Source organism: Pristiophorus japonicus, chromosome 18 (genome assembly GCF_044704955.1).
Source record: "Pristiophorus japonicus isolate sPriJap1 chromosome 18, sPriJap1.hap1, whole genome shotgun sequence".
NCBI classification, from domain to species: Eukaryota; Metazoa; Chordata; class Chondrichthyes; family Pristiophoridae; genus Pristiophorus; species Pristiophorus japonicus.
The window spans coordinates 81,435,988-81,462,582 of record NC_091994.1 but is presented as its reverse complement, the minus strand read 5'-3'; the positions used below and the strand labels follow the sequence as shown (position 1 = coordinate 81,462,582).

The window sequence follows — 26,595 nt, the reverse complement described above, 5'->3', positions numbered from 1 at the left end:
TTTACCCCAACAACCTGCTGTGCACTTCCTGTGTTTCTATATCTCTTTAGACCTTATGATGGGATTTAAAACGTGGTCCCCTTGTGTCTGTGTTACAGATTAAGAAACTGGACAAAGCTGTGGCAGCAGCTCACACTTTCTATGTGGTGAACCCAGAGCACCTGGAGATGCGGCAGAACCTGGAGTATTACAAGCTGATGGCAGGCGTGAAGGATACCGACTTTAAGGACCTGGAAGCCAAACCACACATGGTAACCACTTGCTCCTGACTCAACATTGCAGTTGGCAGAGCAGTATCCCAGGATGGGTACAGCAGTGTTGTGATTATATTGCTGGGCTAATAATCCAGAGAACATGAGTTCAGAATCCCACTGTGGCAATTTTGTGAATTTGAATTAAGTTTTAAAAATCTGGTATCAATAAAAGTGACCAAGATTGTCGTACAAACCCAACTGGTTCACTAAAGTCCTTTAGGGAAGGAAATCTGCTGTTATTACCTGGTCTGGTCCATGTGTGGGTCCAGTCCCACACCAATGTGATTGACTCTTAACTGCCTTCTGAAGTGTCCTAGCAAGCCACTCGCTTGTGTCAAACCGCCATTTGCAGCGGTTCAAGAAAAAGATAGGAACATAAGAAATAGGAGCAGCAGTAGACCATTCGGCCCCACGAGCCTGCTCTGCCATTTAATAAGATCACAGCTGATCTGATCTTGGCCTGAACTCCACTTCTCTGCCTGCTCCCCATAATCCTTTTCTCCCTTATCGTTCAAAAATCTGTCTACAAAAAGGCTCACCTTCTCAGGGCAACTAGAGATGGGCAATAAATGCCGGCCTTGCTAGCGATGGTCACATCCTGAGATTGGATTAACAAAAAAAAGTCCAGGACAATCCAGTTACTACGTAGGCCGTCAGTATAACTTTATTGATTGAAGTTGCTGATTTAGTAGTCATCAGTGCTGAATTATGGACAGTTTTGTGCTGTGGGCTGGTGCTGGCTACGACCTGGGTTAATGCTCCATTTATATTAGTGATGAGCAAGGCATGCTAGTTTTTCTGGGCCATGGGGACCCAGCGCAAGAGATGGTTTCTACCTGTGCCAATGGAGGCACTCGGACATTTCCCCCGGGGCTTCTCCCAACCGGCTGCCCTAACTTTGGGCGGTATAATGTATTTGCTTTGTGGCTTCTTTGCTTAAGAATTCATAGCAACACCTTGCTATTAAGAACTAGTTGGTTTATTAGCCAAAGGTTTAACAATCACACTACACATTACCAGTTCATCCACCAGGCTCATAACCACCTGCCTCATTGTGGAGCCCCCGAATCCAACTGGCTGGGGTTTTATTGAGTCTTATGAACATCACGTGACTGGCTAAGCCACTCACAATTCAACAGCTCTACAACTATTTTAAGTACAGGTTGAAAGTCCCTTATCTGGAACCCTCGGCACCTGGTCTGTTCTGGATAAGGGATTTTTCCAGACGAGGGGTGGTCAGGTTAAATTGGATGGTACAGGTACTGAGTAAGGGGATATTGGGGCTGGGAGTGCAGCAGTGAGATCATGGGGAGCGGGGACAGTGGATCGCAGGGTCAGGCCAGCGATTGCGGGAGTCGGCATCGAGGAAGGACTTCAATTTGTTCATGTCGGAGTTCTGCGAATGCGCCACCCGGTGGCTGGGAATGGTACTGAGGGGTGGTTCCGGATAAGGGAGTTCTAGATAAGGGAGGTTCAACCTGTATAACATTATTCAAAGCCCCCTTTTGGCAAGGGCACTAAACCCTACAAATTTCCAAATAAAACTTTACAGTAAAATTAAATCAACCAAATTAAAATTCTGCTCTCAGGGGTGATGATGCACTCCAGTCCCTCCGGTGCCCACCTTTCGCGGAAGTCCGGCAGTGTACCGGTGGACACTGCGTGCTCCATCTCCAGGGACACCCTGGTGCGCAACAGCTCTACAAACCTGTGCGCATGCTCACAGGTGCATACAGTACAGGCGGAAATCCTGGCTACACCGCGTGAATGGGGTTCCCACTGTTCTTCCGCCAAAGTTACTGGGAGAACCCCCAAGGAATTTCCTGGTGAAAGAGTTACTGCCAGCCTCGCTAGATGCTGCAAGCTGCCACCATGCTCTGGCTGCGAGCCAGTTGAATGCTTTTTGTATTATTGGCCTGTATGTCCTTCCACTGACAGGAGGGGTGGCGGACAGGGATGCTTGTAACCACCTGTGTGTGGTTGCACACATGTAGACATTTTAAGCATCACAGCTGCTGCTCTGCATTCTGACCTGCAATCGGCAGTGTAACCAGAGTGCTGGGTCTCGAAGGCAGGTGGTGCATTGAGCCTAGCTCACTCTGTGTGGGTATCCTGTTGATCTCTCTTCTGTTGCCTTGTTTCTCAGGAAGCTTTCCGCACAGGGGTCCGGCTTTACACGGATGAACAGTTTCAGCCCGCAATCGGGTATTTAGAAAACGCGTTGGTGGAATACTTCAAGGCAGACACAGAGTGTCGAGCTCTCTGCGAGGGTCCATACAACTATGAAGGATACAATTACATGGAGTACAACGCAGACCTCTTCCAGGCTATAACAGGTACTCTTTGTTTCTGCTGCCTCCTTTTCCCCCCCCCCCCCCCCCGTCAAAGCCAATATGGTCCAGGGGTCCTTCATCAGCTGTGGCTCAGTGGTAGCACTCCCACCTTTGAGTCAGAAGGTCGTGGGTTCAAGTCGCACTCCAGAGCCTTGAGCACATAAATCTAAGCTAACACCCCAGTGCAGTACTGAGGGAGTGCTACACTGTTGGCATGCGATATTAATCCGCGGTCTCATCTGCCCTATTTTGAAGAAGAGCAGAAGCTGTCTCGCCAGAATCCTGGCCAATATTTGTCCCTCAACAAACATCACTTAAAAATAAAACAGATTATCTGGTCATTATTTAATTGCTGTACGTGGGAGCTTGTTGTGTGCAATTGTATCCCCACCCAATGACTATATATACATAAGCACTTTACAGTGGTGGTGATGGGAGGGTCACTGGAAAGCAATCACAAGTGGAACCCGAGTTTAATTTTCCCCTCGCAATCTGGGAGGGGGGGGTGGGTAGTACTGATGCTAATTGTAGCACCTCAATCGTTACCCCACTGAGATCTTCGAACTTAGCGCAGGACGTGGACTGAACCTGGGATCTTCCTGGTCTGTATGGCTCAGTTCCATATGGGGCAGTGCACTGACCAGTTGAGCCACCGAGACACTTCCTTCTACAGTCACAGGTCCAAGAGAGCTGTGTCTGCAGAATTGGTGCAGGTACTCTCATCTTTTGGTGTATCATTAATAGAGTGTGGGCTAGCATTGGCACCAATTGGAGGATTGGAGGAAGGCAAATTTCAGTGGGATGAGAATGGATCTGGCCCGGGTAAATTGGAATCAAAGATTGGCAGGCAAAGCTGTAGTGGAACAATGGGCTGCCTGTAAAGAGGAAATAGTTTGGGTACGGTTGAGGTTCATTCCCGCTAAGGGGAAAGGTAGGGCAACTAAAGTCAGAGCTCCCTGGATGACGAAAGAGAGAGAGAGTACAATGAAGCAGAAAAAGAGCGTGTACGACAGATGTCAAGTCGAGAATACATCTGAGAATCTAGAATATAGAAAGTTCAGAGGAGAAGTGAAAAAGAAAATAAGAGGGGCAAAGAGAGGGTATGAGAATAGAATGGCAGCTAACATAAAAGGTAATCAAAAGTCTTCTATAGGCACATAACAGGTAGTAAGAGGAGGGCTGGGGCTAATTAAGGACCAAAAAGGAGACCTATGCATGGAGGCAGAGGGTATGGCTGAGGTAATAAATGAGTCCTTTGCATCCGTCTTCACCAAGGAAGAAGATTCTGCCATAGACTAGTGAAGGAGGAGGTGGAGGAGATACTGGATGGGATAAAAATTGATAGGGAGGAGGTATTAGAAAGGCTGGCTGTACTTAAAGTAGATAAGGCACCAGGACCGGGTGGGATGCATCCTAGGAAGCTGAGGGAAGTGAAAGAAGAAATTACTGGCCATAATCTTCCAATCCTCCTTAGAAATGGGGGGGTGGAGTGGAGGGGAGGGGAGTGGAGGGGGGTGGGGTGGAGTGGAGGGGGGTGGAGTGGAGGGGGGTGGGGTGGAGTGGAGTGGAGGGGGGGGGTGGGGTGGAGGGGGTGGGGTGGATGGAGCGGGGGGGGTGGCGTGGAGGGAGGGGGGGTGGGGGGGAGGAGTGGAGGGGGGGTGGGGTGGACGGGGGGGTGGGGTGGGTGGAGGGGGGGGTGTGGGTTGTGGGTGGGGTGGTGGGTGGCCTGGCCTGCCACTGGACTGGAGAATTGCAAATGTTACACCCTTGTTCAAAAAAGGGTGTAGAGCTGAACCCAGCAACCTCAGCAGTGGGGAGCTTTTAGAAACAATAATCAGGGACAAAATTAATAGTCACTAGGACAAGTGTGGATTAATTAAGAAATGCCATCACGGATTTGTTCAAGGCAAATCGTGATTAACCAACTTGATCGAGATTTTTGATGAATAACAGAAAGGGTTAATGAGGGCAATGCTATTGACGTGGTGTACATGGATTTCCAAAAGACGTTTGCCAAAGTGCCACATAATAGGCTTGCCAGCAAAGTTGAAGCCCATGGAATAAAAGGGACAGCGGCAGCATGGATACGGAATTGGCTCAGTGACAGGAATCAGAGAGTAGTGGTGAACGGTTGTTTTTCGGACTGGAGGAAGGTATACAGTGGTGTTCCCCAGGCACCACTGCTTTTCTTGATATATATTAATGACTTGGATGTGGGTATACAGGGCACAATTTCAAAATTTGCAGAAGATACAAAACTTGGAAATATAGTGAACAGTGTGGAGGAGAGTGATAGACTTCAAGATGACATAGACAGGCTGGTGGAATGGGCGGACACGTGGCAGATGCAATTTAACGCAGAAAAGTGTGACGTGATACATTTGGTAGAAAGAATGAGGAGAGGAAATATAAACTAAAGGGTACAATCTTACAGGCGGTGCATGAACAGAGAGATCTGGGGGTATATGTGCCCTGCCACCTGCAACCTGTACAAGAATCTGTGGCCATAGCCCCAAGTGCAAGTGCCTGTATGGTATCCAAAGCAAGAGTGGTGAATGCCAACATTGGAGTCGTGTTTGGGTGGATACCCATGGTGTAAAGGTGATAATCATAGAATTATAGGGGGCAAGTTTCGGCCTGAGTTGCTCCTGTTTTTTTTGGAGCAACTGGTTTAGAATGGAGTATCTTAGAAATTTGAATTCTCGGCATTTAGTTTGCTCCAGTTCTAGTCAGTTAGAACAGTTTCACTTTGGAACAGAATTTCTTTTTCACTTGCGCCTGTTTTCAAAGTATAGGCAGTGAAAACTTACTCCAAACTAACTTAGAATGGAGTAAGTGAAGATTTTTGTACGTTCGAAAAAAACCTTGTCTACACTTTAGAAAATCAGGCGTAGGTTACAAATTAGGTGTAGGGAATGGGGGGGGGGGGTTTAAAGGGAAGTTTACAAACATTAAACACTTCAGTTTTACAAATAAAGAGCCATCATCAATAATAAATGATAAATCAACCAATAAATCCATCAAAAAAATTAATAAAAAATAAAATTTTTTTAAAAAATCAAGAAATAAAACATTTTCTACTTACTGACTGCAGCACCGGGAGTCCTCCAACAGCGTGCTGGGACGGCCCCCCAGTGTGTCTCTGTCAGTGTCTCTATCTCTCTGTCTGTCTGTGTGTCTCTCTCACTTTCTGTCAGTGTCTGTGTTTCTGACTGGGAGGGGGAGGGAGAGAAGGGGGGTGGGAGGAGGAGAAGGGGGGTGGGAGGGGGAGGGAGAGAAGGGGGGTGGGAGGAGGAGAAGGGGGGTGGGAGAGGGAGGAGGAGAAGGTGGGTGGGTGGGGAAAGGGAGAGGAAGGAAGGAGGAGAAGGGGGGTGGGTGGGGAAAGGGAGAGGAAGGAGGGGGGAGAAGGGGGGTTGGTGGGGAAAGGGAGAGGAAGGAGTGGGGAGGGGCAGAAGGGGGGTGGGGAGGGGGAGAAGGGGGGTGGGTGGGGAGGGGGAGAAGGGGGGGGGAGGGGGAGAAGGGGGGTGGGTGGGGAAAGGGAGGGGGAGAAGGGGAGTGGGTGGGGAAAGGGAGAGGAAGGAGGAGGGAGGTAGAGAGGGCTGGGGTGGGGGTAGAGGGGGTTGGGTGGGGGAGGAGAGGAGGGGCGAGGAGAAGGGGGAATTAGAAGGGAGGGAGGGAAGGGGAGGGAGGGAAGGAGAGGGAGGGAAGAGGAGGGAGGCATGGAAGGAAGGAGAGAGGAGGGAAGGAAAGAGGAAGGAGGGGAGGGAGGCAAGGAGAGGGGAGGGAAGGATGGAGGGAGGGAGGGAAGGAGAGAGAGGGGGGAAGGAGAGAGGGGGGGGGAAGGAGAGAGAGGAGGGAGGGAGGGAAGGAGAGAGGGAGGGGGAAGGGGAAGGGAGAGAAGGAGGCTGAACGGTCGGGCCCAAGACTTTGGGCTGGATTTACAGGTAGGTGGTGTCGGGTCTCGGGGGGCGGATCGCGGAGGTCTGGCAGGGGAGGGGGAAGAGAGTCGCAGAGGTCCGGGGTTGGGGGGGAGAGTCGCGGAGGTCCGGGGTTGGGGGGGGGGGGTTGGGGGGAGAGTCGCGGAGGTCCGGGGTTGGGGGGGGGGTGGGGGGGGAGAGTCGCGGAGGTCCGGAGTTGGGGGGGGGGTGGGGGGGAGAGTCGCGGAGGTCCGGAGTTGGGGGGGGGGTGGGGGGGAGAGTCGCGGAGGTCCGGGGTTGGGGGGGGGTGGGGGGGAGAGTCGCGGAGGTCCGGAGTTGGGGGGGGGTGGGGGGGAGAGTCGCGGAGGTCCGGGGTTGGGGGTGGGGTGGGGGGGAGAGTCGCGGAGGTCCGGGGTTGGGGGTGGGGTGGGGGGGAGAGTCGCGGAGGTCCGGGGTTGGGGGTGGGGTGGGGGGGAGAGTCGCGGAGGTCCGGGGTTGGGGGTGGGGTGGGGGGGAGAGTCGCGGAGGTCCGGGGTTGGGGGGGGGGTGGGGGGGAGAGTCGCGGAGGTCCGGGGTTGGGGGGGGGGGTGGAGAGTCGCGGAGGTCCGGGGTTGGGGAGAGTTGCGGAGGTCCGGGGTGGGGGGGGGGGGGGGGAGAGAGTCGCGGAGGTCCGGGGTGGGGGGGAGAGAGAGTCGCGGAGGTCCGGGTTTGGGGGGGGGGTGGGGGGGGGGAGAGTCGCGGAGGTCCGGGGTTGGGGGGGGGGGGGGGGAGAGTCGCGGAGGTCCGGGGTTGGGGGGGGGGGAAGAGTCGCGGAGGTCCGGGGTGGGGGGGGGGGAGAGTCGCGGAGGTCCGGGGTGGGGGGGGGGGGGGAGCCGCGGAGGTCTGGGGGGGGGGGAGAGTCGCGGAGGTCTGGGGGGGGGGGAGAGTCGCGGAGGTCCGGGGGGGGGGGGAGAGTCGCGGAGGTCCGGGGGGGGGGGAGAGTCGCGGAGGTCCGGGGGGGGGGGAGAGTCGCGGAGGTCCGGGGGGGTGGGGGGGGGGGAGAGTCGTGGAGGTCCGGGGTGGGGGGAGAGTCGCGGAGGTCCGGGGTGGGGGGGGGAGAGTCGCGGAGGTCCGGGGTGGGGGGGGGGAGAGTCGCGGAGGTCCGGGGGGGGGGGAGAGTCGCGGAGGTCCCGGGGTGGGGGGGGGGGGAGGAGAGTCGCGGAGGTCCCGGGGGGGGGGAGGAGAGTCGCGGAGGTCCGGGGGGGTGGGGGGGGGGAGAGTCGCGGAGGTCCGGGGGGGTGGGGGGGGGGGAGAGAGTCGCGGAGGTCCGGGGGGGGGGGGAGAGAGTCGCGGAGGTCCGGGAGGGGGGGGGGGGGAGAGTCGCGGAGGTCCGGGGGGGGGGGGGAGAGTCGCGGAGGTCCGGGGTGGGGGGGGGGAGAGTCGCGGAGGTCCGGGGTGGGGGGGGGGGAGAGTCGCGGAGGTCCGGGGTGGGGGGGGGGGAGAGTCGCGGAGGTCCGGGGTGGGGGGGGGGAGAGTCGCGGAGGTCCGGGGGGGGGGGGGGGGGGGGAGAGTCGCGGAGGTCCGGGGGGGGGGGGGGGAGAGTCGCGGAGGTCCGGGGGGGGGGGAGTCGCGGAGGTCCGGGGGTGGGGGGGGGGGGAGAGTCGCGGAGGTCCGGGGGTGGGGGGGGGGGGGGGAGAGTCGCGGAGGTCCGGGGGTGGGGGGGGGGGGGGGGGAGAGTCGCGGAGGTCCGGGGGTGGGGGGGGGGGGGGGGGAGAGTCGCGGAGGTCCGGGGTTGGGTGGGTGGGTGGGGAGAGTCACGGAGGTCCGGTGTTGAGGGGGGGGAGTCGCGGAGGTCCGGGGTTGGGGGGGGTGGCGGGGGTGGAGAGTCACAGGGTTGGGGTGAGCGGAGGTCGGGTGTCCGGGTGTGGGGGGAGTGGAGGTCGGGTCGCAGGGGGTGGGGGGAGCGGAGGTCGGGTCGCTGGGGGTGGGGGCGGGGGTCGGGTCGCCCGGGGCGGGGGGTGGAGAGCGGGGGTCGGGTCGGGTCCGGTCGGGTGGGAGGAGCCTTATCCACGGCAGCCCCAGTGAGGCCATTCGGCCAGGACTAGGGGCTGCGTGCTTCGGGCCCCTCCCACAGTTTTGGGCGCCTGCAGCTACTGCACATGCACGCCCACTGTAGAGGCAATGTTTTCAGCGCAGGGACCTGGCTCCGCCCCCGACAGCTTGTGCTGCGCTGCGCCCGGCTCCAGAAGACCTGCAGGGAGCCGGAGAAGAGGTAAGTTTTTTTTAGGCGCACTTTCTGGTGCGAAAAACGGGCGTCCAGGTCCGGCCTGCGCCATTTTAGGCGCGGCCCGAAACTTGGGCCCATTGAATGGTTACTCCACGGAAGAGGCCATTCTGGACATTGAGCTTCATTGGCTTCATTAATAGAGGCATAGAGTAAAAAAGTGTGGAAATGATGATGAACCTTTATAAAACACTGGTTCGGCTTCAATTGGAGTATCATGTCCAATTCTGGCCACAGCAATTTAGGAACGATGTGAAGGTCTTTGAGAGGGCGCAGAAAAGATTTACAAGAATGTTTCTAGGGATGAGGGACTTCAGTTATGTGGATAGACTGGAGAAGCTGAGGTTGTTCTCCTTAGAGCAGTGAAGATTGAGAGGAGATTTGATGGAAGTGTTCAAAATCATGAGGGGTCTGGACAGAGCAGATAGAGAGAAACTGGTCCCATTGCCAGAAGGGTCGAGAACCAGAGGACACAGATTTAAGGTGATTGGCAAAAGAACCAAAGGCGACATAAGAAAAAACTTTTTTATGCAGCGAGTGGTTAGGATTTGGAATGCACTGCCTGAGTGGTGGAGGTAGACTCAATCACGGCTTTCAAAAGGGAGTTGGATAAGTACCTGAAAGAAGAAAAATTGCAGGGCTACGGGGAAAGGTGCTCTTGCAGAGAGCCTGCACGTACTCGACGGGCAAAATGGTCTTCTTCCGTGCTGTAACCACTCTATGATTCTACAATTATCACCTTTACATGGGTATGCACCATGGGTATCCACCCGGGCATGACTCCAACGCTGGCATTCACCACTCTTCCTTTGGATGCCATACAAGTGCAAGACCAGTGTTAGCACGGGCACTTGGAGCTTTGACCACAGGTTCTTGTACAAAATTGTACCTAATCTCCTCGGAGATCCACAAAAGGTGTGTGAATGTGTCTGGAACGAAATGCTGTTTCAGCTTTGTATGTATGTAGATTGGGTGCATTATAGTCTGATGGTTGATGTCCATTTTGTTCTATTTTGCCATCTGCTTTCAGATCACTATATTCAGGTGCTGAACTGCAAACAGAACTGTGTGATCGAGCTGGCGAGTCGGCCTGACAGAGAAACACCCATTGACGAATTCCTCCCCGCCCATTTTGACTACCTTCAATTTGCTTATTATAACTGTGAGTGCCCAGTGTCCTTGATGTACTCGCCTTAAAGGGGCAGTGTCACCTCGCTAGGGCCAGGGGAGGGGGAAGGAGGTACATTTTTGGGCAGGTTGGGTTCCAGAACCATGTCACCCTGAAAATGTTTCTGCTTCCTCTGTTAGTTGGATCACGGGGAGGGGGGCAGGGAGAATTTTTTACAAGTTTGTATTTTTAGTAATTTTTCATTTCCTCCCCTGCCCTGAAGACATTGACTCACACTGAGAGAGAGCTCTGTGGGTGCCCCTTGCCCTCCTTGCCCGAGTGGCCGTACTTCGCAAGTGACTCTGGACAGCGGGTTTTGCCAGGAGATTTAGCCCTTCTGCAGCATCACGTCCAAACCTTTCCTCAGCGCAAGCACAAAGCAAGAGCAGGTCGTGCTCTCACCTGCTCCACTTCCTGCATCAGCCCCGCTGGTTGAATTAAACACCTCTGTGGTAAACAAAGAGGACACATAGCCAAACACCCCTGTAGAAAAAGTACACGTGGATTTTACTGAATGTGGTTCGTGGATATTTGCCTGGATGAATGCAGCTCCAACAACACTCAAGAAGCTCGACACCATCCAGGACAAAAGCAGCCCGCTTGATTGGCACCCCATCCACTACCTTCAACGTTCACTCACTCCACCACTGATGTACTGTGGCTGCAGTGTGTACCATCTACAAGATGCACTGCAGCAACTCGCCAAGGCTTCTTCGGCAGCACCTCCCAAACCTGGTAGTGGATGGGGTGCCAATCAAGCGGGCTGCTTTTGTCCTGGATGGTGTCGAGCTTCTTGAGTGTTGTTGGAGCTGCATTCATCCAGGCAAATATCCACGAACCACATTCAGTAAAATCCACGTGTACTTTTTCTACAGGGGTGTTTGGCTATGTGTCCTCTTTGTTTACCACAGAGGTGTTTAATTCAACCAGCGGGGCTGATGCAGGAAGTGGAGCAGGTGAGAGCACGACCTGCTCCTGCTTTGTGCTTGCGCTGAGGAAAGGTTTGGACGTGATGCTGCAGAAGGGCTAAATCTCCTGGCAACACCCGCTGTCCAGAGTCACTTGCGAAGTACGGCCACTCGGGCAAGGAGGGCAACGGGCACCCACAGAGCTCTCTCTCAGTGTGAGTCAATGTCTACCACCTAGAAGGACAAGGGCAGCAGGCGCATGGGAACACCATCACCTACAAGTTCCCCTCCAAGTCACACGCCATCCTGACTTGGAAATATATTGCCATTCCTTCATCGTCGCTGGGTCAAAATCCTGCAACTAACAGCACTGTGGGAGTACCTTCACCACAAGGACTGCAGCGGTTCAAGGAGGCGGCTCACCAACACTTTCTCAAGGGCTGTAAGGGGAAAATGGGAAGGCTTCTCCTCCCATGAGCGGGCCCCCTGATATAGAGGGTCGACGCTCGCTCCAACCCGTGTAACAGCCCCCGGAGTTAGCAGCAAGAGACGAATGGCAAGGTATAACGATCTTTTATTACGAACGTCCGGGAACACCTCTTATCACAGCCGCCTGTGAGTGGAGATGCTCCCCGAACAGCACAATCATATAACTTTTATACATTTCAAAAACCCCTCCGTTCCCTGGTAAGACCTCCCTAGATCTCTAATTGGACTGCCTTATCAGTGCTACTTCTCTAATTGGACTACCTTATTAGTGCTACTTTGGATTGATAGGCCAAGACCCTCGTGACCACCTTAGGCCGTGACTAGAATGTCTTCATTAGGTCAGAATTTGTTGATTCTCCTTGGTGCACGTGAGTCCGCCTTGAACCTCTTCGTAAGGTCTTATCAATGTCTGTTTAGGTTCCCGCATCGTATCCTGTTGGAATATTATTGAATTAATATCTTCTGGAGCCTTGATACAAGGCCAAAGAGAGGCCTTTTACCTTCTTATGGGTCGGTGCAGTAACCAGCACTTTAACCCTTGTCCCGCTGGTACCCCTAATGCCAAATTTCTCTTACAATTCCCCCCTTTTGGCCCTTGGCTATACGCCAAGCTGGCCATATTTCCCGATAACTATCTCCCTGTAGGCAAGTTCCAGATAGGTCCGTTCACCTGGGTGGCCATCTCCCAAGCTTCGGGACCTCCTGAGACCTTTCCCGCAGAGTTATATCAGGTAAGTCCTTCCTGTAGGACTGCTTAAATGGCCTTAATCATAGTGCGTGCTCTGACGTATCGTTTGGCCTGTTTAATTCGTGCACATGTTAATTCCATCATGACCATCAGAACCAGGCCCTGTATTACTACAAGTAAATGTGATATAATTCTTATCCATGGGTGGATCTGAATATTAAGTCCAATGTTCCACAGCTTTGAGTACCAGAGCTGATCAGCCAGCATCGAGTTAGTGTCTCTCTGTAGGTTGTCTACTTCTTCCATCAGCTGGATATACTGTCATCTTTGATTCTGGATTCCTTGCACCAAACATAATTGTTCCTCATTTAATTCCGGTGCCTTGCGGTTCCCATACCGCCTCCTTGTACCCCTCTCGGAGGGTATCCGTGACCGTTCCGTGGATGATTTCCGTTGTCTTGGGATGTATGTGGTATCCATTTATGTCTATTTTTCCCATGGGCCTGAAACAGAAGTTAGGGTTGGTGATGACACAGGGGGTGACTCCTCCCCTGGTCTTAATCGTCGGGTTGGCTGCTCCTGTGCTCACGCACCAAATCTCCATTCCCTTGTGGAGCAGCGATTGTTTCGGAATCATGTTCGAGAGGAGTGATACTCAGCATGCATCCGTTTGTTTGGTGGAATCTGCAATCATCATTTGTCATTCGTGGCGTACCTCGACATAAAATCACTTGATTATTTTTATAGCAATCAGTTATGTCAATGCCTTTGTACTAATTTAGTTTTAATCACCCGTCTGGCAGGCTGATGGTAACGCAACCGAGTTTGGTTTCTTACTTCACAGATATTATCGATCTGGTATAAGGGGTCTCCCTTTGTTACATCATACTGTGGTATGGACAACACAAATCCAATCATATTCACCTGCCCAGTAATACATCTGAAATTTGGCACCCATGCGTGACTATTCCTTCGTACCTCGCATGTGTTACTCATTTTTTTAATCTAGAGTCCAATTGTTAAGTATGCTGTTTGGGATCCAATCTGGTATGTCCCCATTCTGGAGTTGCTCCAAGTTATGTTGTACTTCACTTAATCCAGGCCCCTTACCCGGAGCAAACTATCTCAGCTTGTAATCGTTTACTTATGTCGTTCCCCATTGCGTGGATCAAATTTGTCTTGGCATGCTTCTGTAATGTATGGGCCACTTGTAACAGTTCCCCTTCCGTGCCATCTCCCAACTGCGCTTGTAGGGCTTGGTTATCCAAGTCCCTCCCCAGTAAACCCCTCAAGACTACGCCATTAAGTTGTTAACCCGGTCGTATATTGCATACCGGTCTATGGAATTCATCGTCGTAACCCCTGCCCCATAACCCGTGCCTAGTGTTTCCAGTATTCCCCTTTTTGTTCGACCTTGTCCTGTTCCCTTTCTGACATTAAATCTCAGGGTAGTGGATTCTGGGCCTTCGAGGATCCATTGTGTCAGGTTCTGGTATAGACTTATAGTTTCATTCCCACAGAAGCTAGGAAAAATGATATCCATTAGATTTAGGTTAAATAGTCGCTGACGCACCCCAAATTATATCCTTTCTTTAGATTCTTTTATTACTAGCCCTCCTTTGGCTCCAGTCTTTATGGACGGGGTTATGGGGGGACTTGCGTGGTTGTGCTGGGAAGAGTTGTTGTCCCCAGGGTGGTTGTCAGGGCAGCGGTAGGGCTTCCCAGGGTCCCTTTGGGCGTGTTTGGTGTCCCAGCCGGACCTTTATTGTCATCTTTCCTCCACACTCCATCCGCCCCCCCTTTTTAGGTTGTATTCCTTCTTGTTTGCGCTGCGCATGATCAATACCGGCTTCTCCATGTTGTTAGCGTGTCACGCTTCGGGACATACACCTTGTATTCCAGAGACCTCACTTGGTCTTCATTTTATCCCACTGGCCAGTTTTCCTAAACATCCTGGGGTCCCACCCCCCTTTTGCTCGGTTCTGTTCCCACCCTTCTGTTTCTCTTGCGGGGTGGATTTGGCTGCTTGTTTTGCAGCTTCGTCCGTCCAGGCATGAGCTTCTAGAACTGAAATTCCATCCAGTTAGATTTCTGCGCCCTTCCCCTTTTGGTCCTATGAACTTGCTCCTGTCCTCGGAATCTACTGCCGCCCATGGCATCGGCAGCCTGCTGCATTACAACCTTACTTCATACACTATACATAGCCATGCGTTAAAATAAGTTCTGTCCTTGCTTCAGCCCTTATCCAGTGCTTGCTTGGGCCTTAAGGTTCCCAGTCTCCAGAGTCGAAGTAGCCGCTGCAGTCCCATCTCGGTGAGTGTTTTATCTGCAAATTTTAAACACATAGCCTAGTCGTCACCAGGTGTTAGGTTCTGGTCTACTCATCTTTTATCCATGCATGTCGAGGTCACTCTGTGAAATCGGAGATAAGGGTTAGGTTGGGTTTGTAGACTACACTTACCCACCGTGGGGTACATTGGCTCTATTGCCATAGGTGATGGTGCTATGGCTGCGCACTGCACTATCCGTCTGGTCCCGTTTTAAAAAAAAAAAATCTCTTCCAGCTTATTTATCTTAGCTTTTAACTCTTGAATTTGTTTTGTTTGAGTATCTTTCTTTTATTTGTATCAGGGGAGTATTATTACATAGGCTAGTTCTGTTTTATTTTTATTCTGACTATCCCACCATTTCCTCTATCTGTCAGGTGAGTCTTTTTTATTCTATTAAGAAATCCAAATTAATAATGTCCAGTATAAAACAGCTGTCAATGGAAAGGGTTAGCTCCTTTACAGGTTTGTAAGAAGGCCTGATGTCATTAGGTGACTTCGCGTAATCATTTTTTTAAAAGTCTTTGTGCCTTCAAAACTTGCTTAGAAATTAGGAGTCCGTTAAAACAGCAGAAATCATTAGTAAAGCCGTCATAATAAAAGTCTTCTCATCAGGAAAGACGGCATTTTAGATTAAACTCCAATTTTTTCTTAACTTCTAATTCAAGTTCTTGCCAAAGATTTTTTTTAAAAATTGATTTAAAACGCGACCACACATTTTTAATAGCTATTTTGTTGACTGAAATCCAATTTTCACACATTCCAACATTTCGTTTTTTTTTCCGGTCTTGTTCACTGGGCAAATCTTGTGTTTTATTTCTCTCTCAGCACAAAATCTAAACTTTCGTGCCAGTTCCATTTTCTATAATAATTTTAAAATTCAGTAAGATTCTCTAATTCCTAGTTTTTTCTTTCTGTGCTGAGTTCGCATAGCTTAGATCTTTTCTCCTCGTTATTTTCAAAACCCTCCTGCTTGTTTAGACTGTTCGGGACTTTTCTTGATAAACAACATCCATTTTGGAAATCTTTCAAACTGCAGTGAAACTTTCTCGTAATTTAAAATCATTATCAATGGAGAGTGTCTTTTACCTCTTCAAATTCTTTTTTTTCAATTAAACCAATATCTTTTTCACAGCCGATATCAACTAGTATTTAGTAAGTGATGTCTTTTTCCATCGCAAACACCCTTTTTTGTCAGCACCGATTTAGTACGTTCACGTCTTTTTTTTTCCAGATCTCCTTTCTTCAAATTAGGTTTTGTATTTTACACGGAGGGCTCGTGCCTCTGTAAATTTGTTAATTTAAAATCATCAGACAATCGAAGACACTTTTTCTTTCAAATTTGTTCAATTTGTTTTCTTTCAAAGTTGCGTCTTTATCTTTTTTCTTTTCTCCATAACTAGAATGGAGTCTAGCACGTAGGCTTTGAGGGCTGCTTTTCGTTATCTCAAATTCCAGTTTCAAGATCGTTACAATGTCTTTTTTCTAAACTGCTAAAACTTGCCGTTTTAACATTTTTTCAAAGTCCCTTTTACACCTTCACAGATAGTTCACCACTCGCCCAGGAGTTTGACCTGATCCCTGAAGGTATTTCTAGATTGTTTCCAAACCTTTTAGTTTTATTTCCTCCTTTTTTTCTTTAAGAGATCAGATTTAATTTAATAATTTTTTTTTAGTTTGAATCCATCTCAGTATTTTGCTGTGCCTTCTCTTAATATCTCCGAATCCCACTTCAAATTTTGTAATGCCAATCTTTATTTAAAACTCTTTTTACTGAGCTAGAAGCTTTCGCGTCAAGGTTTTACACAAAGGAAAATGGGAGCGTACTTCCCCAGCCCGCAGCCTCGAGAGACCCTCACAGGCCTTTTTTAAAAGGCATTCTTTATCTCATTCCTAGACTAAATTTATGTCTTTCAACCCAATGTAATCAATGATTGCATGTTTTCTGTCGACAAGTAAGTGAGCGTGTCAAATAAATTCTTTTTTTTAACCACCGGGACCATGTATTTTTTATCTTTTGCTCAACAAACCTATCCTTTGTGCATTTCCTAGCTCCGTAACTTATCATCCAAATAAATCCACACCTGCGTTTCTAACTTAAAATGTCTTAAAAATTCCCACATACAGGACAACACTACAAAGGGTTAAAAAAAACTTTTACTCTGTTTGGAAAAGTGGGTGAAGCTGCACTATTTTTCCAAACAGGCTTTCAGAAACATGAAAAATTCATTCCGCAGTCAAAAAATCACACAAGGACTCTCGCTCAACGACAGACATTCACAAAGGTCTCTCTTCATTCAACAAAGCTTATTAATTGTTTGGCCGGCTCTATTTTTGGATCCATATGTCACTTAAGATAGTCACTATCAGCTTTTTTATGGCATTACGTAGTTACGCAATTAATGATTGGTTTTATTCGCCTTTTTAATAGCCGTGTTACCCATCTTCTTCGGGGCTATCTTGGACACTCCCTTTAATTCGTGTTAGGTATGCAGGACGTTATTTATATCTATATGTCTTCCCTTGGCGCTGTACACTCGTACTGCCACGCTTTGGGTCAGTATGTCCCGTCCCTGCACCGTGCGCTCGTACCGCTTCGGGTCAATAGACCTTCCTCTATATCTTCCCTTGCGCCGTACCCTCGCACTGCCGTGCTACCTCCACGCGCGCGTTTTAGGATGCACCTTTTGACCCCCTTCTACCCCTAGATCGTCCCTGTCCTCCGTCTACCCCTAGATCGTCCCTGTCCTCCGTCTCCGTCCCTCCTGGACCTGCTACAAATGGTTCTTTGTACAGATGTCCTTCCCTTGCGCTTTACAATGCCACAGCTCTAACTTGAAGGTGGTAAATTAAAACATACTCACCCCAACAGCTGGTCATTGTTCCGTTCGGGAAGTCCGTACCCTGCTCGCAGCGCCAAATGTAAGGGGAAAATGAAAAGGCTTCTCCTCCCACGAGTGGGCCCCCTGATATAGAGGGTCGACGCTTGCTCCAACCCGTGTAACAGCCCCCGGAGTTAGCAGACAGAGACGGATGGCAAGGTAGAACGATCTTTTATTACAAACTTCCAGGAACACCTCTTATCACAGCCGCCTGTGAGTGGAGATGCTCCCCGAACAGCACAATCATACAACTTTTATACATTTCAAAAACCCCTCTGTTCCCTGGTAAGACCTCCCTAGATCTCTAATTGGACTACCTTATCAGTGCTACTTCTCTAATTGGACTACCTTATTAGTGCTACTTTGGATTGACAGGTCAAGACCCTCGTGACCACTTTAGGCCGTGACTAGAATTACTTCATTAGGTCAGAATTTGTTGATTCTCCTTGATGCCCGTGAGTCCGCCTCGAGCCTCTTCGCAAGGTCTTATCAATGTCTGTTTAGGTTCTCACATCGTATCCTGTCGGAATATTATTGAACTAATAACTTCTGGAGCCTTGGTACAAGGCCGAAGAGAGGCCTTTTACCTCCTTATGGGTCGGTGCAGTAACCAGCACTTTAACCCTCTCACGCTGCTACCCTTAATGCCAAATTTCTCTTACAAGGGCAATTAGGGATGGGCAGTAAATGCTGCCTTTGTCAGCGACACCCACCTGTGAATGAATTAAAAAAATGAGATATAGTTGAAAATAAAAAATTTGCTAGGCTATGGGGAAAGAGCAGGGAGTGGGACTAATTGGATAGCTCTTTCAAAGAATCGGTACAGGCACGATGGACCAAATAGCCTCCTTTTGTGCTGTATCATTCTATGATTGGTACAGATTTGGAAAATACTTGCGTTTACCAGTTTAACATTCATCAACAAGTATTGAGTCAAAGTTGCCATAACCATGTATGGGAAGGAGGATCAGATGGTGGCAATGGTTAACTGTCCCTGTTGTCAGTTGGACTATTAAGATAAAAAAATATGTTTGTTGAGTTTAATTTCATAAAAATGTTCATTCTCATTCTGGGGGCTCAGCTTTTCAATAACTGCATTGTCTCTAAACTCATTTCAGCGGAGAACTACTCCCAGGCTATTGAATGCGCCAAAACCTATTTGCTTTTCCATCCGAATGATGAAGTAATGAACCAGAACCTACGGTACTACCAGGCAGTGCTGGGCGAAGAACAGGCCAAGCATCTCACTCACAGAGAGGTTGGTCTACTCCAGATGTGGAGGCTTCAAGATCTTGCATAGATTTCACCCAGTTCAAGTATTCTTTAACAAAGTAATAGTAATCAAAGTCCTCCATGCCTTTACTTCATGCGTTATATCAGTGTGTGGCAGTGTTGCTCGAAGCCACAATATGGGCAGGAAACTCCAGAGGAGGTTTGGCCCACACAGCACGAGCCCAATCCTTCGTTGCCATGGGGAAGGGGCCTGAGAGCTGGTTGATTGTCCACACACTCCACTGGCATGGGGGAACTCAAGTCTGGGGGGGGGGAAAGAAAGAAAAGAAAGACTTGGATTTATATAGTGCCTTTCACAACCACCAGAAGTTTCAAAGCGCTTTACAGCCAATGAAGTATTTTTGGAGTGTAGTCACTGTTGTAATGTAGGAAACGCAGCAGCCAACTTTTGCACAGCAAGCTCCCACAAACTGCAATGTGATAACGACCAGATGATCTGTTTTGGTTATGTTGATTGAGGGATAAATATTGGCCGGGACACCGGGGATAACTCCCCTGCTCTTCTTTGAAATAGTGCTACGGGATCTTTTACGTCCGCCTGAGAGAGCAGACAGGGCTTCGGTTTAACATCCGAAAGGCAGCAAATCCCACAGTGCAGCACTCCCTCAGCACTGCATTGGAGTGTCAGCTTAGATTTATGTGCTCAAGTCCCTGGAGTGAGACTTGAACCCACAACCTTCTGACTCAGAGGCGAGTGTGCTACCCACTGAGCCACAGATAACACGAGGGAAAAAGTACCTAAAAAAGGGAGTCTGCCCAAGTGGAGGGACAACAGTTTTCCCTCATCCAGCACCATCAGAAAGCAGATTAACGCATCATCGCCTATTGTGGGGCTATTTCTGTACGCAAAATGGCTGCTGAGTGTGCATACACAAGAACAGTCACTACTCTTCAAAGTAATCATTCTACGTGACGCACTTGTTGGTGTTTGTCCTCCAATACGAGCAGTGATCCTAAGCCCATGTGTCCTCCCTGTTCCATTATCGCTTTATCCCCATGGACCATAGAATTCCACAGGGCCCTGTCTGCCTTCTGCCGTAACTTAGGTGGCCGATTGGCAGAGCCCACGCCAAGGCAGGATAGACCCAGTTGCGTTGGGGCTGCCCCACCTCTGCCCATTTCCACAAGCCAATTGATGGGTTGTGGGCAGGGCCAGGAGCACAGACCCCCTGAGCCAGGAGCTCTTGCCCCTGGATGGTGACCCTGCCGTGTATCAGTGGCGGCTGGTATGCCGAGATAAATGAGGCAGAGCAGCATCTTTGTGGGCACATGCGCCCTCCCCTCCCCACCTGGGTGGGGTCCAGCCTTGGCAAGGCGTCTGTACCCCCGAAAAATAAAACTCCTAGATCTACCCCCAAGCCGTGGCCAGGGGTCAGAGGGTGCGGGGGCTGGGTAACAAGCAGGGGGATGCCCCAGTTTCCAGGGTCACGAGGCAGGCAGACGGACCAAAGAAGCACATCAAATGGTACTCCTGACTGCTGGCCCAGTACAAATGATGTGCCCTCCTACTGGCACTGACCCCCACAAACTCCGGCATAGGGGTCAGGCTTGGAAGGTGTTGGTGGGCAGGATCCCGACGGGGTTTTGGGACCTTCGTGTTCTCTAAGAGGGGCGTTATTCGGAATGTTGTCGAGTTGCTGCATGAATCTGGCGGGGCAGATGTGGTTTATCCGACCGTGACGATTTTCTGATCATTCCCCACAGTATATGCAGACATACATCAACAACTCGTTGCTGGAGAAGGAGCTGCTGTACTTTGCTAACGAAATCTTTGGAGTCATGTTTATAGACCCGGTGAGTGTCCTCCGTGCTGCCTGAGCATCGCCTGGGAGAAAACCACAAGATCTTCAGTTTGAGCAGTTGTGAATGTTTCCCCTTCTGTTCTGAATGCCCGAAAACCACGCTGCGATAGCGGGCCCACTTGTAGACACCAAGGACGGTGTTCAGTAGGTGAATTTTGTGCACGTCAAGTGGATGTTAGCACTGGGGGACGGAGCCCTTCACACCAAGTGTCAGCATCAAGCGTCGCGGGTCTGGGGTAGTGCAGTTCGGTACAGGCTAAGGGCTGGATTTTCGGTTGGAGGCTTCTTCGGGCGGTAATCTCAGGCAGTGGATAAATTCAGTGCCGGGGAATGGTTTGCGTCGGCAGCCACAAAATTCAGCAGCTGTGCCCTGACAGTGGAGCTGAGTGCTGAGGAAGGCGTTCCACGCTTATCTTAGGGCGCTATGCCGAGTGAGCAACTGAATATCCCTTGCTAAAGAGCCGGATTCGTAGCGCCCTAACAGAGGCCTCCCTGGAAAAAAAAAATCGCCACAAAAAACACAAACATTCCCAATATATTGCTCACATCAAATAAAGATAAATCGCAAAAATAAAACGCATTTAACTCATTCCTTCCCTCACTGTACAGCTCTGACCGCCCGCTTTCTCTGGTGGGTTGGCTACGTGGCACTACGGGGTCAGCCCAGAACACATTTTGAGTTTGGGACAATACCAGAGACATTACATCTGTGACGCTCCAGGTAGTACCGCTCAGCACCCCCATAAAACCATTACCAAGTTTCCCGGCGGGGCACTGCAAGCTGGCTGTCCGGGCAGTAGGCATTTCGACACTAGGGCGCTAACCAAGGCGCAATCCGAATGAAAATCCAGCCGTAAAACTCTGCCTGGGCCCCCAAGCTCAGAAATGCATCCCCTATTTCACCACAGTCACCTTTGCGGCATCTCGAACATTTTTATTGGTTCCACAATTGACTGCACTCTTTCTTATAAAGGACTCCAACCTCTGTCGGCTCAGATATTGCAAGTCTCATGAGCTATTGTTGAGACTGAAGTCATAACTAGGTGCACAAAGACAATTTTCCTCTTTGTTAGCAACAGTCTTCCACCTCCAACCGGCTTTGATTGGTGCAGCAACAGCAAGTAAGGTAAAGAGGAGAGGACATTGGCTGTGTCCCAATTGAACCCCGCCCCTCCGGGATGCATTATGAAAATGTGAAAGTGGCTTCTGAGTGAGATTGCAATGCATGAAGTAACCCAGACCACCCTTATCTGCCGGTACTTCTCTGTAACTGGCCATGGGGTCAGGAGGGGTTGGGAATAAGTTGACCATGGAGTGAAGGAGGGGAGGCAGATAATGCTGAGTATTTAAATGTAATGCGTGGGGGTAGTTATGACATCAGCCAATAGTGTAAAACGGGTAATATCAATTCAACCTCCCATTGAAGTCAATAGACATCATATCGGGAGAGATGTATAATGGGCAGCTGATCTGGTAATTGCCCATTGTAAACTATTGCCTGAAGTCTCAATTACTCCAAGATTTCCAATAGTTGGTGGCTGACTAACTTTCTCCTGCTTTTTCAGGACAAATGGACTCCAGAAAACGTGATGCCAGTTAAACTCAAAGAGAAGCAAAAGTAAGAGTCAAAGCCTACCATGAGCCCAGTTGAAGCCAGTGATTTAAACCAGGCTAGAAACCTGGTGTTCAGAGAGATTGTACTCATGCAGGAAACACAGAAAGTTAGCATGCAGCTACAGCACGCAATAAGGAGGACAAATGGCATGTTGACCTTTATTGCAAGTGTGTTGGAGTACAAGAATAAGGAAGTCTTGCTACAATTGTACAGGGCCTTGGTCAGACCAGCTAGAGAACTGTGTACAGTTTAGGTCTCCTTATCTAAGGAAGGATATACTAGCCTTAGAGGTGGTGTAACAATGGTTCACTAGATTGATTCCTGGAATAAGAGGGTTGTCCTATGAGGAGAGACTGAGTAGATTGGGCCTTTGCTCTCTGGATTTGAGAAAAATCAGAGGTGGTCTCATTGAAACATATAAGATTCTGAGTGGGATTTACAGGGTAGATGCTGAGAGGTAGTTTCCCCTGGCTAGAGAGACTAGAACTAGGGGGCATAAACTCAGGATAAGGGGTCAGCCATTTAAGACTGCGATAAGGAGAAATTTCTTCACTCAGAGGATTATGAATCTTTGGAATTCTCTACCACAAAGGTCTGTGGATGCTGAGTCATTGAATATATTCAAGGCTGAGATCGATAGATTTTTGGACTCTAGAAGAATCAAGGGATATGGGGATCGGGTGGGAAGTGGAATTGAGGTCGAAGATCAGCCATGATCTTAGTGAATGTCGGAGCAGGCTCGAAGGGCCGTATGGCCTACTCCTCCTAATTCTTATGTTCTTATAAGTCTGTTTATTTGAAATGACTATTGCAGTTTGTACCCAATCGATCCGGTCCTGCTTTCCCAGATAAACCTCATCAATCTGTCATCTCGCCTGTATCCCTCTGTCTAGAAATGTCTGTCATTGTCTCCTGAGCTGCCTTATATGTCAGCCCTCCCTGGAAGTAGGTGAAAGATGGTTGAGGGCATGCTACTGTATAGTCGAGGGGGCTGGTTGTAATTTATTTTCTTTAGTAAAGAGGAAGTTTCGAGGTGGTCCTTTATCTGATATCCGCCCTCACAATTAGGTCCAGGCCTGGGAGAAATGGCTGGAAATAACAATGAAAAAAGTCTGGGAGGAGAAACACCTCCTGAATATATCAAATAGTGGCCAGAGAAACTTCAAATGGTTAAAATATATTTGTCTGGTAACCAGAGCAACTATTGGTTGATAGTGAAGCAATAACCACACATCCTATTTTCCTTGCACACCATAGTTATGGTGACTGTAATTCCCAAACTGGACTGTACAGCCACCTGAGAACTCACTTTTAGAGTGGAACCAAGTCTTCCTCGACTCCAAGGGACTGCCTATGATGATGCACACAGTGTTTGTAATTCACTCTCTGGCTTTCTCATAGGGAGACCTGGTGCTGGGAACTATTGAGATTGTTACACCCTTGTGCTTTGTTCAGATTATTTTCAAACTCCCATGCTGAGCCACACAGAGTAGGAAGGCCTCACTTTCAAACCCAGCCTTTTTCATTTATTGTCTCAGTTGCCCTTGAGAAGGTGGCTGACTCTTGAACAGCAGTAATGTTTTTTTGATACAACTGACAGTGGCATGCTAGTGGCCATTTCAGAGGTCAACCACATTACTGTGGGTCTGGAGTCACCTATAGTAAGGACATCAGTGAACAGTTAGGTTTTTACAACAATCCAGTAGCTTACCCTTACTGATATGTAGTTTTATTTAATAAACTGAATTTAAATTCCCCCAACTGCAATGGTGGGATTTGAACTCGTGTCTCTAGATTACTAGTCCAGTGACATAACCACTATGCTACCGTACCCCTGTGCTGGGTTAGCTGATTTCAGCCAGGCTGATGGTCGGACATACAGTTGTACAGTCCCTGAGCAAGGGAGGGGAGTAAAAATTAGTCTGGCCTCCAGTGGCTCCTGGAAAGTGCTAGAATATAGAGGTTAGGTTTGGAAAGGATTGAACCCAGCTGTAATATCCACAGCTCATTCCAAATGGCCAAGCAGCCAGACCACCACTCGCTGTGAGGGCTCAAATGTAATAGTTGATAGTAATGGAGGGTTGCTGCAACATGAGGCAGTGCCTTCAAGAGAGAATGGGAGAAAGTTCTAGAACCTTCAAAAAATTCGTTCTCTCTCATTTTAAAAAAAAAATCCTTGAAACAGGGTGGAGCGAGAGACTGCAGCCCGCATCACTGAAGAAATTGGAAACCTGATGAAGGAGATTGAGAACCTGGTGGATGAGAAGACCAAGGAATCATCTGAGATTGAGAAGATTGTGCGAGAGGGTAAGCGTTCAGTGTTGGTAAGGTCAGTGACCGCTGATTTCGGGCTTCTGGTGTAAATCTGCTGTTCACTAACATCCAGCTGATGCATATTGGCAGACTTGGGGTTCATTCTGAATTTGGGCAATAGTGTAAAACAGGCCACATCGATTCAGCCGCCCGTTATACATCGCTCCCAATTTTCATTACCGCTGAAGTCAATGGAAAGCTGACTTGGGCAGCTGAGCTGCTCGCTTTACGCTATCACCCAATGATCCCTTTGCTGTTTGCGACGGTTTCCCAGTGGTCACAGATATTTGTACCTCACTCATCCTGGAGGCCAAGGAAGGGGGAGATCCTTGTTTACGGAGTGGGCGCGTAGGCGAGAGGGCATTGGCGCCATGCCAGTGCGCCCATTTCTTCGAATGAAGCTTTACCTTGGAGCTCTGCAAATTAAAATTTCTCCCACAACGAAACCATTTTTAGAAACGTGTATGATGAGGTTTCTTTTCCCCCTTGTTTACTCCCTGCCATTTCCGCTCTGAGGACACTGGTTTTTGCTGGACCCATGAATCCCGGCAGCCCTCCGGCACCTCACTCAAGTGGCCTTTCTTCATGTGTGATACTCACTGAATGCCAGCAATGTTGGTCCATGGAGGCCACCGCAGCTCAGCCTGCTCCTACCTTCAACTGGAATCCACACACGCGCGCTTGTAGTCCAGAGTACATAAGAACATAAGAATTAGGAGCAGGAGTCGGCCATTCGGCCCTCGAGCCTGCTCTGCCATTCAATGAGATCATGGCTGATCTTCGACCTCAACTCCATTTTCCTGCACTATTCCCATATCCCTTAATTCCCTTAATATCCAAAAATCTATCAATCTCGGTCTTGAATATACTCAAAGGCTGAGCACAACAGCTCTCTGGGGTTGAGAATTCCAAAGATTCACCACTCTCTGAGTGAAACAGTTTCTCCTCATCTTAGTCCTAAATGGGTGACCCATTATTCTGAGACTGTGACCCCTGGTACTAGACTCCCCAGCCAGAGGAAACATCCTCCCTGCATCTACCCTGTCAAGCCCTGTAAAAATTTTGTTTGTTTCATTGAGATCACCTCTCATTCTCCTAAACTCTAGAGAATATAGGCCTAGTCTACTCAATAGGGGCAATTCCGCAGTCTTGTGCTTCCAACAGGGAGCCACGCTGACAAGATCTGTGGATCTGAGAATTGGAGCTATAGTCATGCAGCCCTAACTAGGTATCAGCTGTGGCTCAGTGGGTAGCACTCTCATCTCTGAGTCAGAAGTCTACGGGTTCAAGCCCCACTCCAGAAACTTGAGCACATATCCCAATCTGACACTCCAGTGCAGTACTGAAGGAGTGCTGCAATGTCGGAGGTGCCTTTCGGATGAGATGTTAAGCTGAGGCCCCGTCTGACCTCACAGGTGGTTATAAAAGATCCCATGGCACTATTTCGAAGAAAGAAGTTCTCGCCAATATTTAACCCTCAACCTACATCACTAAAACACTTTTTAATTGGTAACCTATCTCATTGCTGTTTGTGGGACCCTGCTGTGCGCAAATTGGCTGCTGCATTTCCTCACATTAAAACAGTGACTACACTTCAAAAGTACTTCATTGGCTGTAAAGTGCACTTCGACGTTGTGAAAGGTGCTATATAAATGCAAGTCTCTCTTCATTCTTTCGTTCGTTCTTTCTCTCTCGTATCTCAGACTCATGCTTCCTGTGAACGCAGTTCTTGGAGCGCGGGCCCATGACATCACTCCTAATATGGAAAACTTTATGAACATTTGATATAAACCTTAAGCATTAGAAATCGGGCAGAAAAAAAGGATTGATTGAAGGGGTTTTACTCTTTTCCTTCCTGTGTAATTCTGGGAATATAAAATCAGGAACTCATCCTGCAGGGATTTCTGGGTGTGAATGAATTAACTGCTTCATAAGCACTGCCTGTGAGTGTTGCAGGGTGCCTCATTAGCCTGTCAATGGTAGCTCCTGCAGCCTCTCACTCTCATTGTGTGACCCCTGACTCTGTCGCTCTTCCCAGTGATGTGCCGTCTAAATACCCCGCACGCCTCTTTGTCCTGCTCCAGGGGGTCCCGTGCTCTATGACGAAGTCCAGGCTGTAATGAATGCAAAGCTTTTGAATGGAACGCAGCGAGTGGTGCTCGATGGTGTGATCACAGACAAAGAGTGTGAGGAACTCCGCTACCTCTCCAATGTGAGTACCCCCAGCCACCACCTGGTCCTGTTTGATGTCATGTGCTTCACGTCTGCGTGAATGGCACTCCATTACTCGAGGGAGCACGTTGCTGTTAATGAAGACAGAGGGGCTTCCATTTTTCCCTTGGC

General features: G+C 49.5%; 1 protein-coding gene across 2 annotated transcripts in view; it reads left to right on the top strand.

Moving 5' to 3' along the window:
- The window catches only part of p3h1 (prolyl 3-hydroxylase 1), a 55,839-nt gene that overhangs the window by 9,149 nt on the left and 20,095 nt on the right, over nucleotides 1-26,595 (top strand). For both annotated transcript variants that reach the window (XM_070860174.1, XM_070860173.1), the window contains exons 2-9: nucleotides 99-251; nucleotides 2,401-2,590; nucleotides 9,798-9,929; nucleotides 18,348-18,487; nucleotides 20,227-20,316; nucleotides 21,890-21,942; nucleotides 24,125-24,246; nucleotides 26,337-26,464. In XM_070860174.1, the coding sequence (XP_070716275.1) occupies nucleotides 99-251; nucleotides 2,401-2,590; nucleotides 9,798-9,929; nucleotides 18,348-18,487; nucleotides 20,227-20,316; nucleotides 21,890-21,942; nucleotides 24,125-24,246; nucleotides 26,337-26,464 (1,008 nt within the window). The remainder of the gene's footprint in view (nucleotides 1-98; nucleotides 252-2,400; nucleotides 2,591-9,797; nucleotides 9,930-18,347; nucleotides 18,488-20,226; nucleotides 20,317-21,889; nucleotides 21,943-24,124; nucleotides 24,247-26,336; nucleotides 26,465-26,595) is intronic.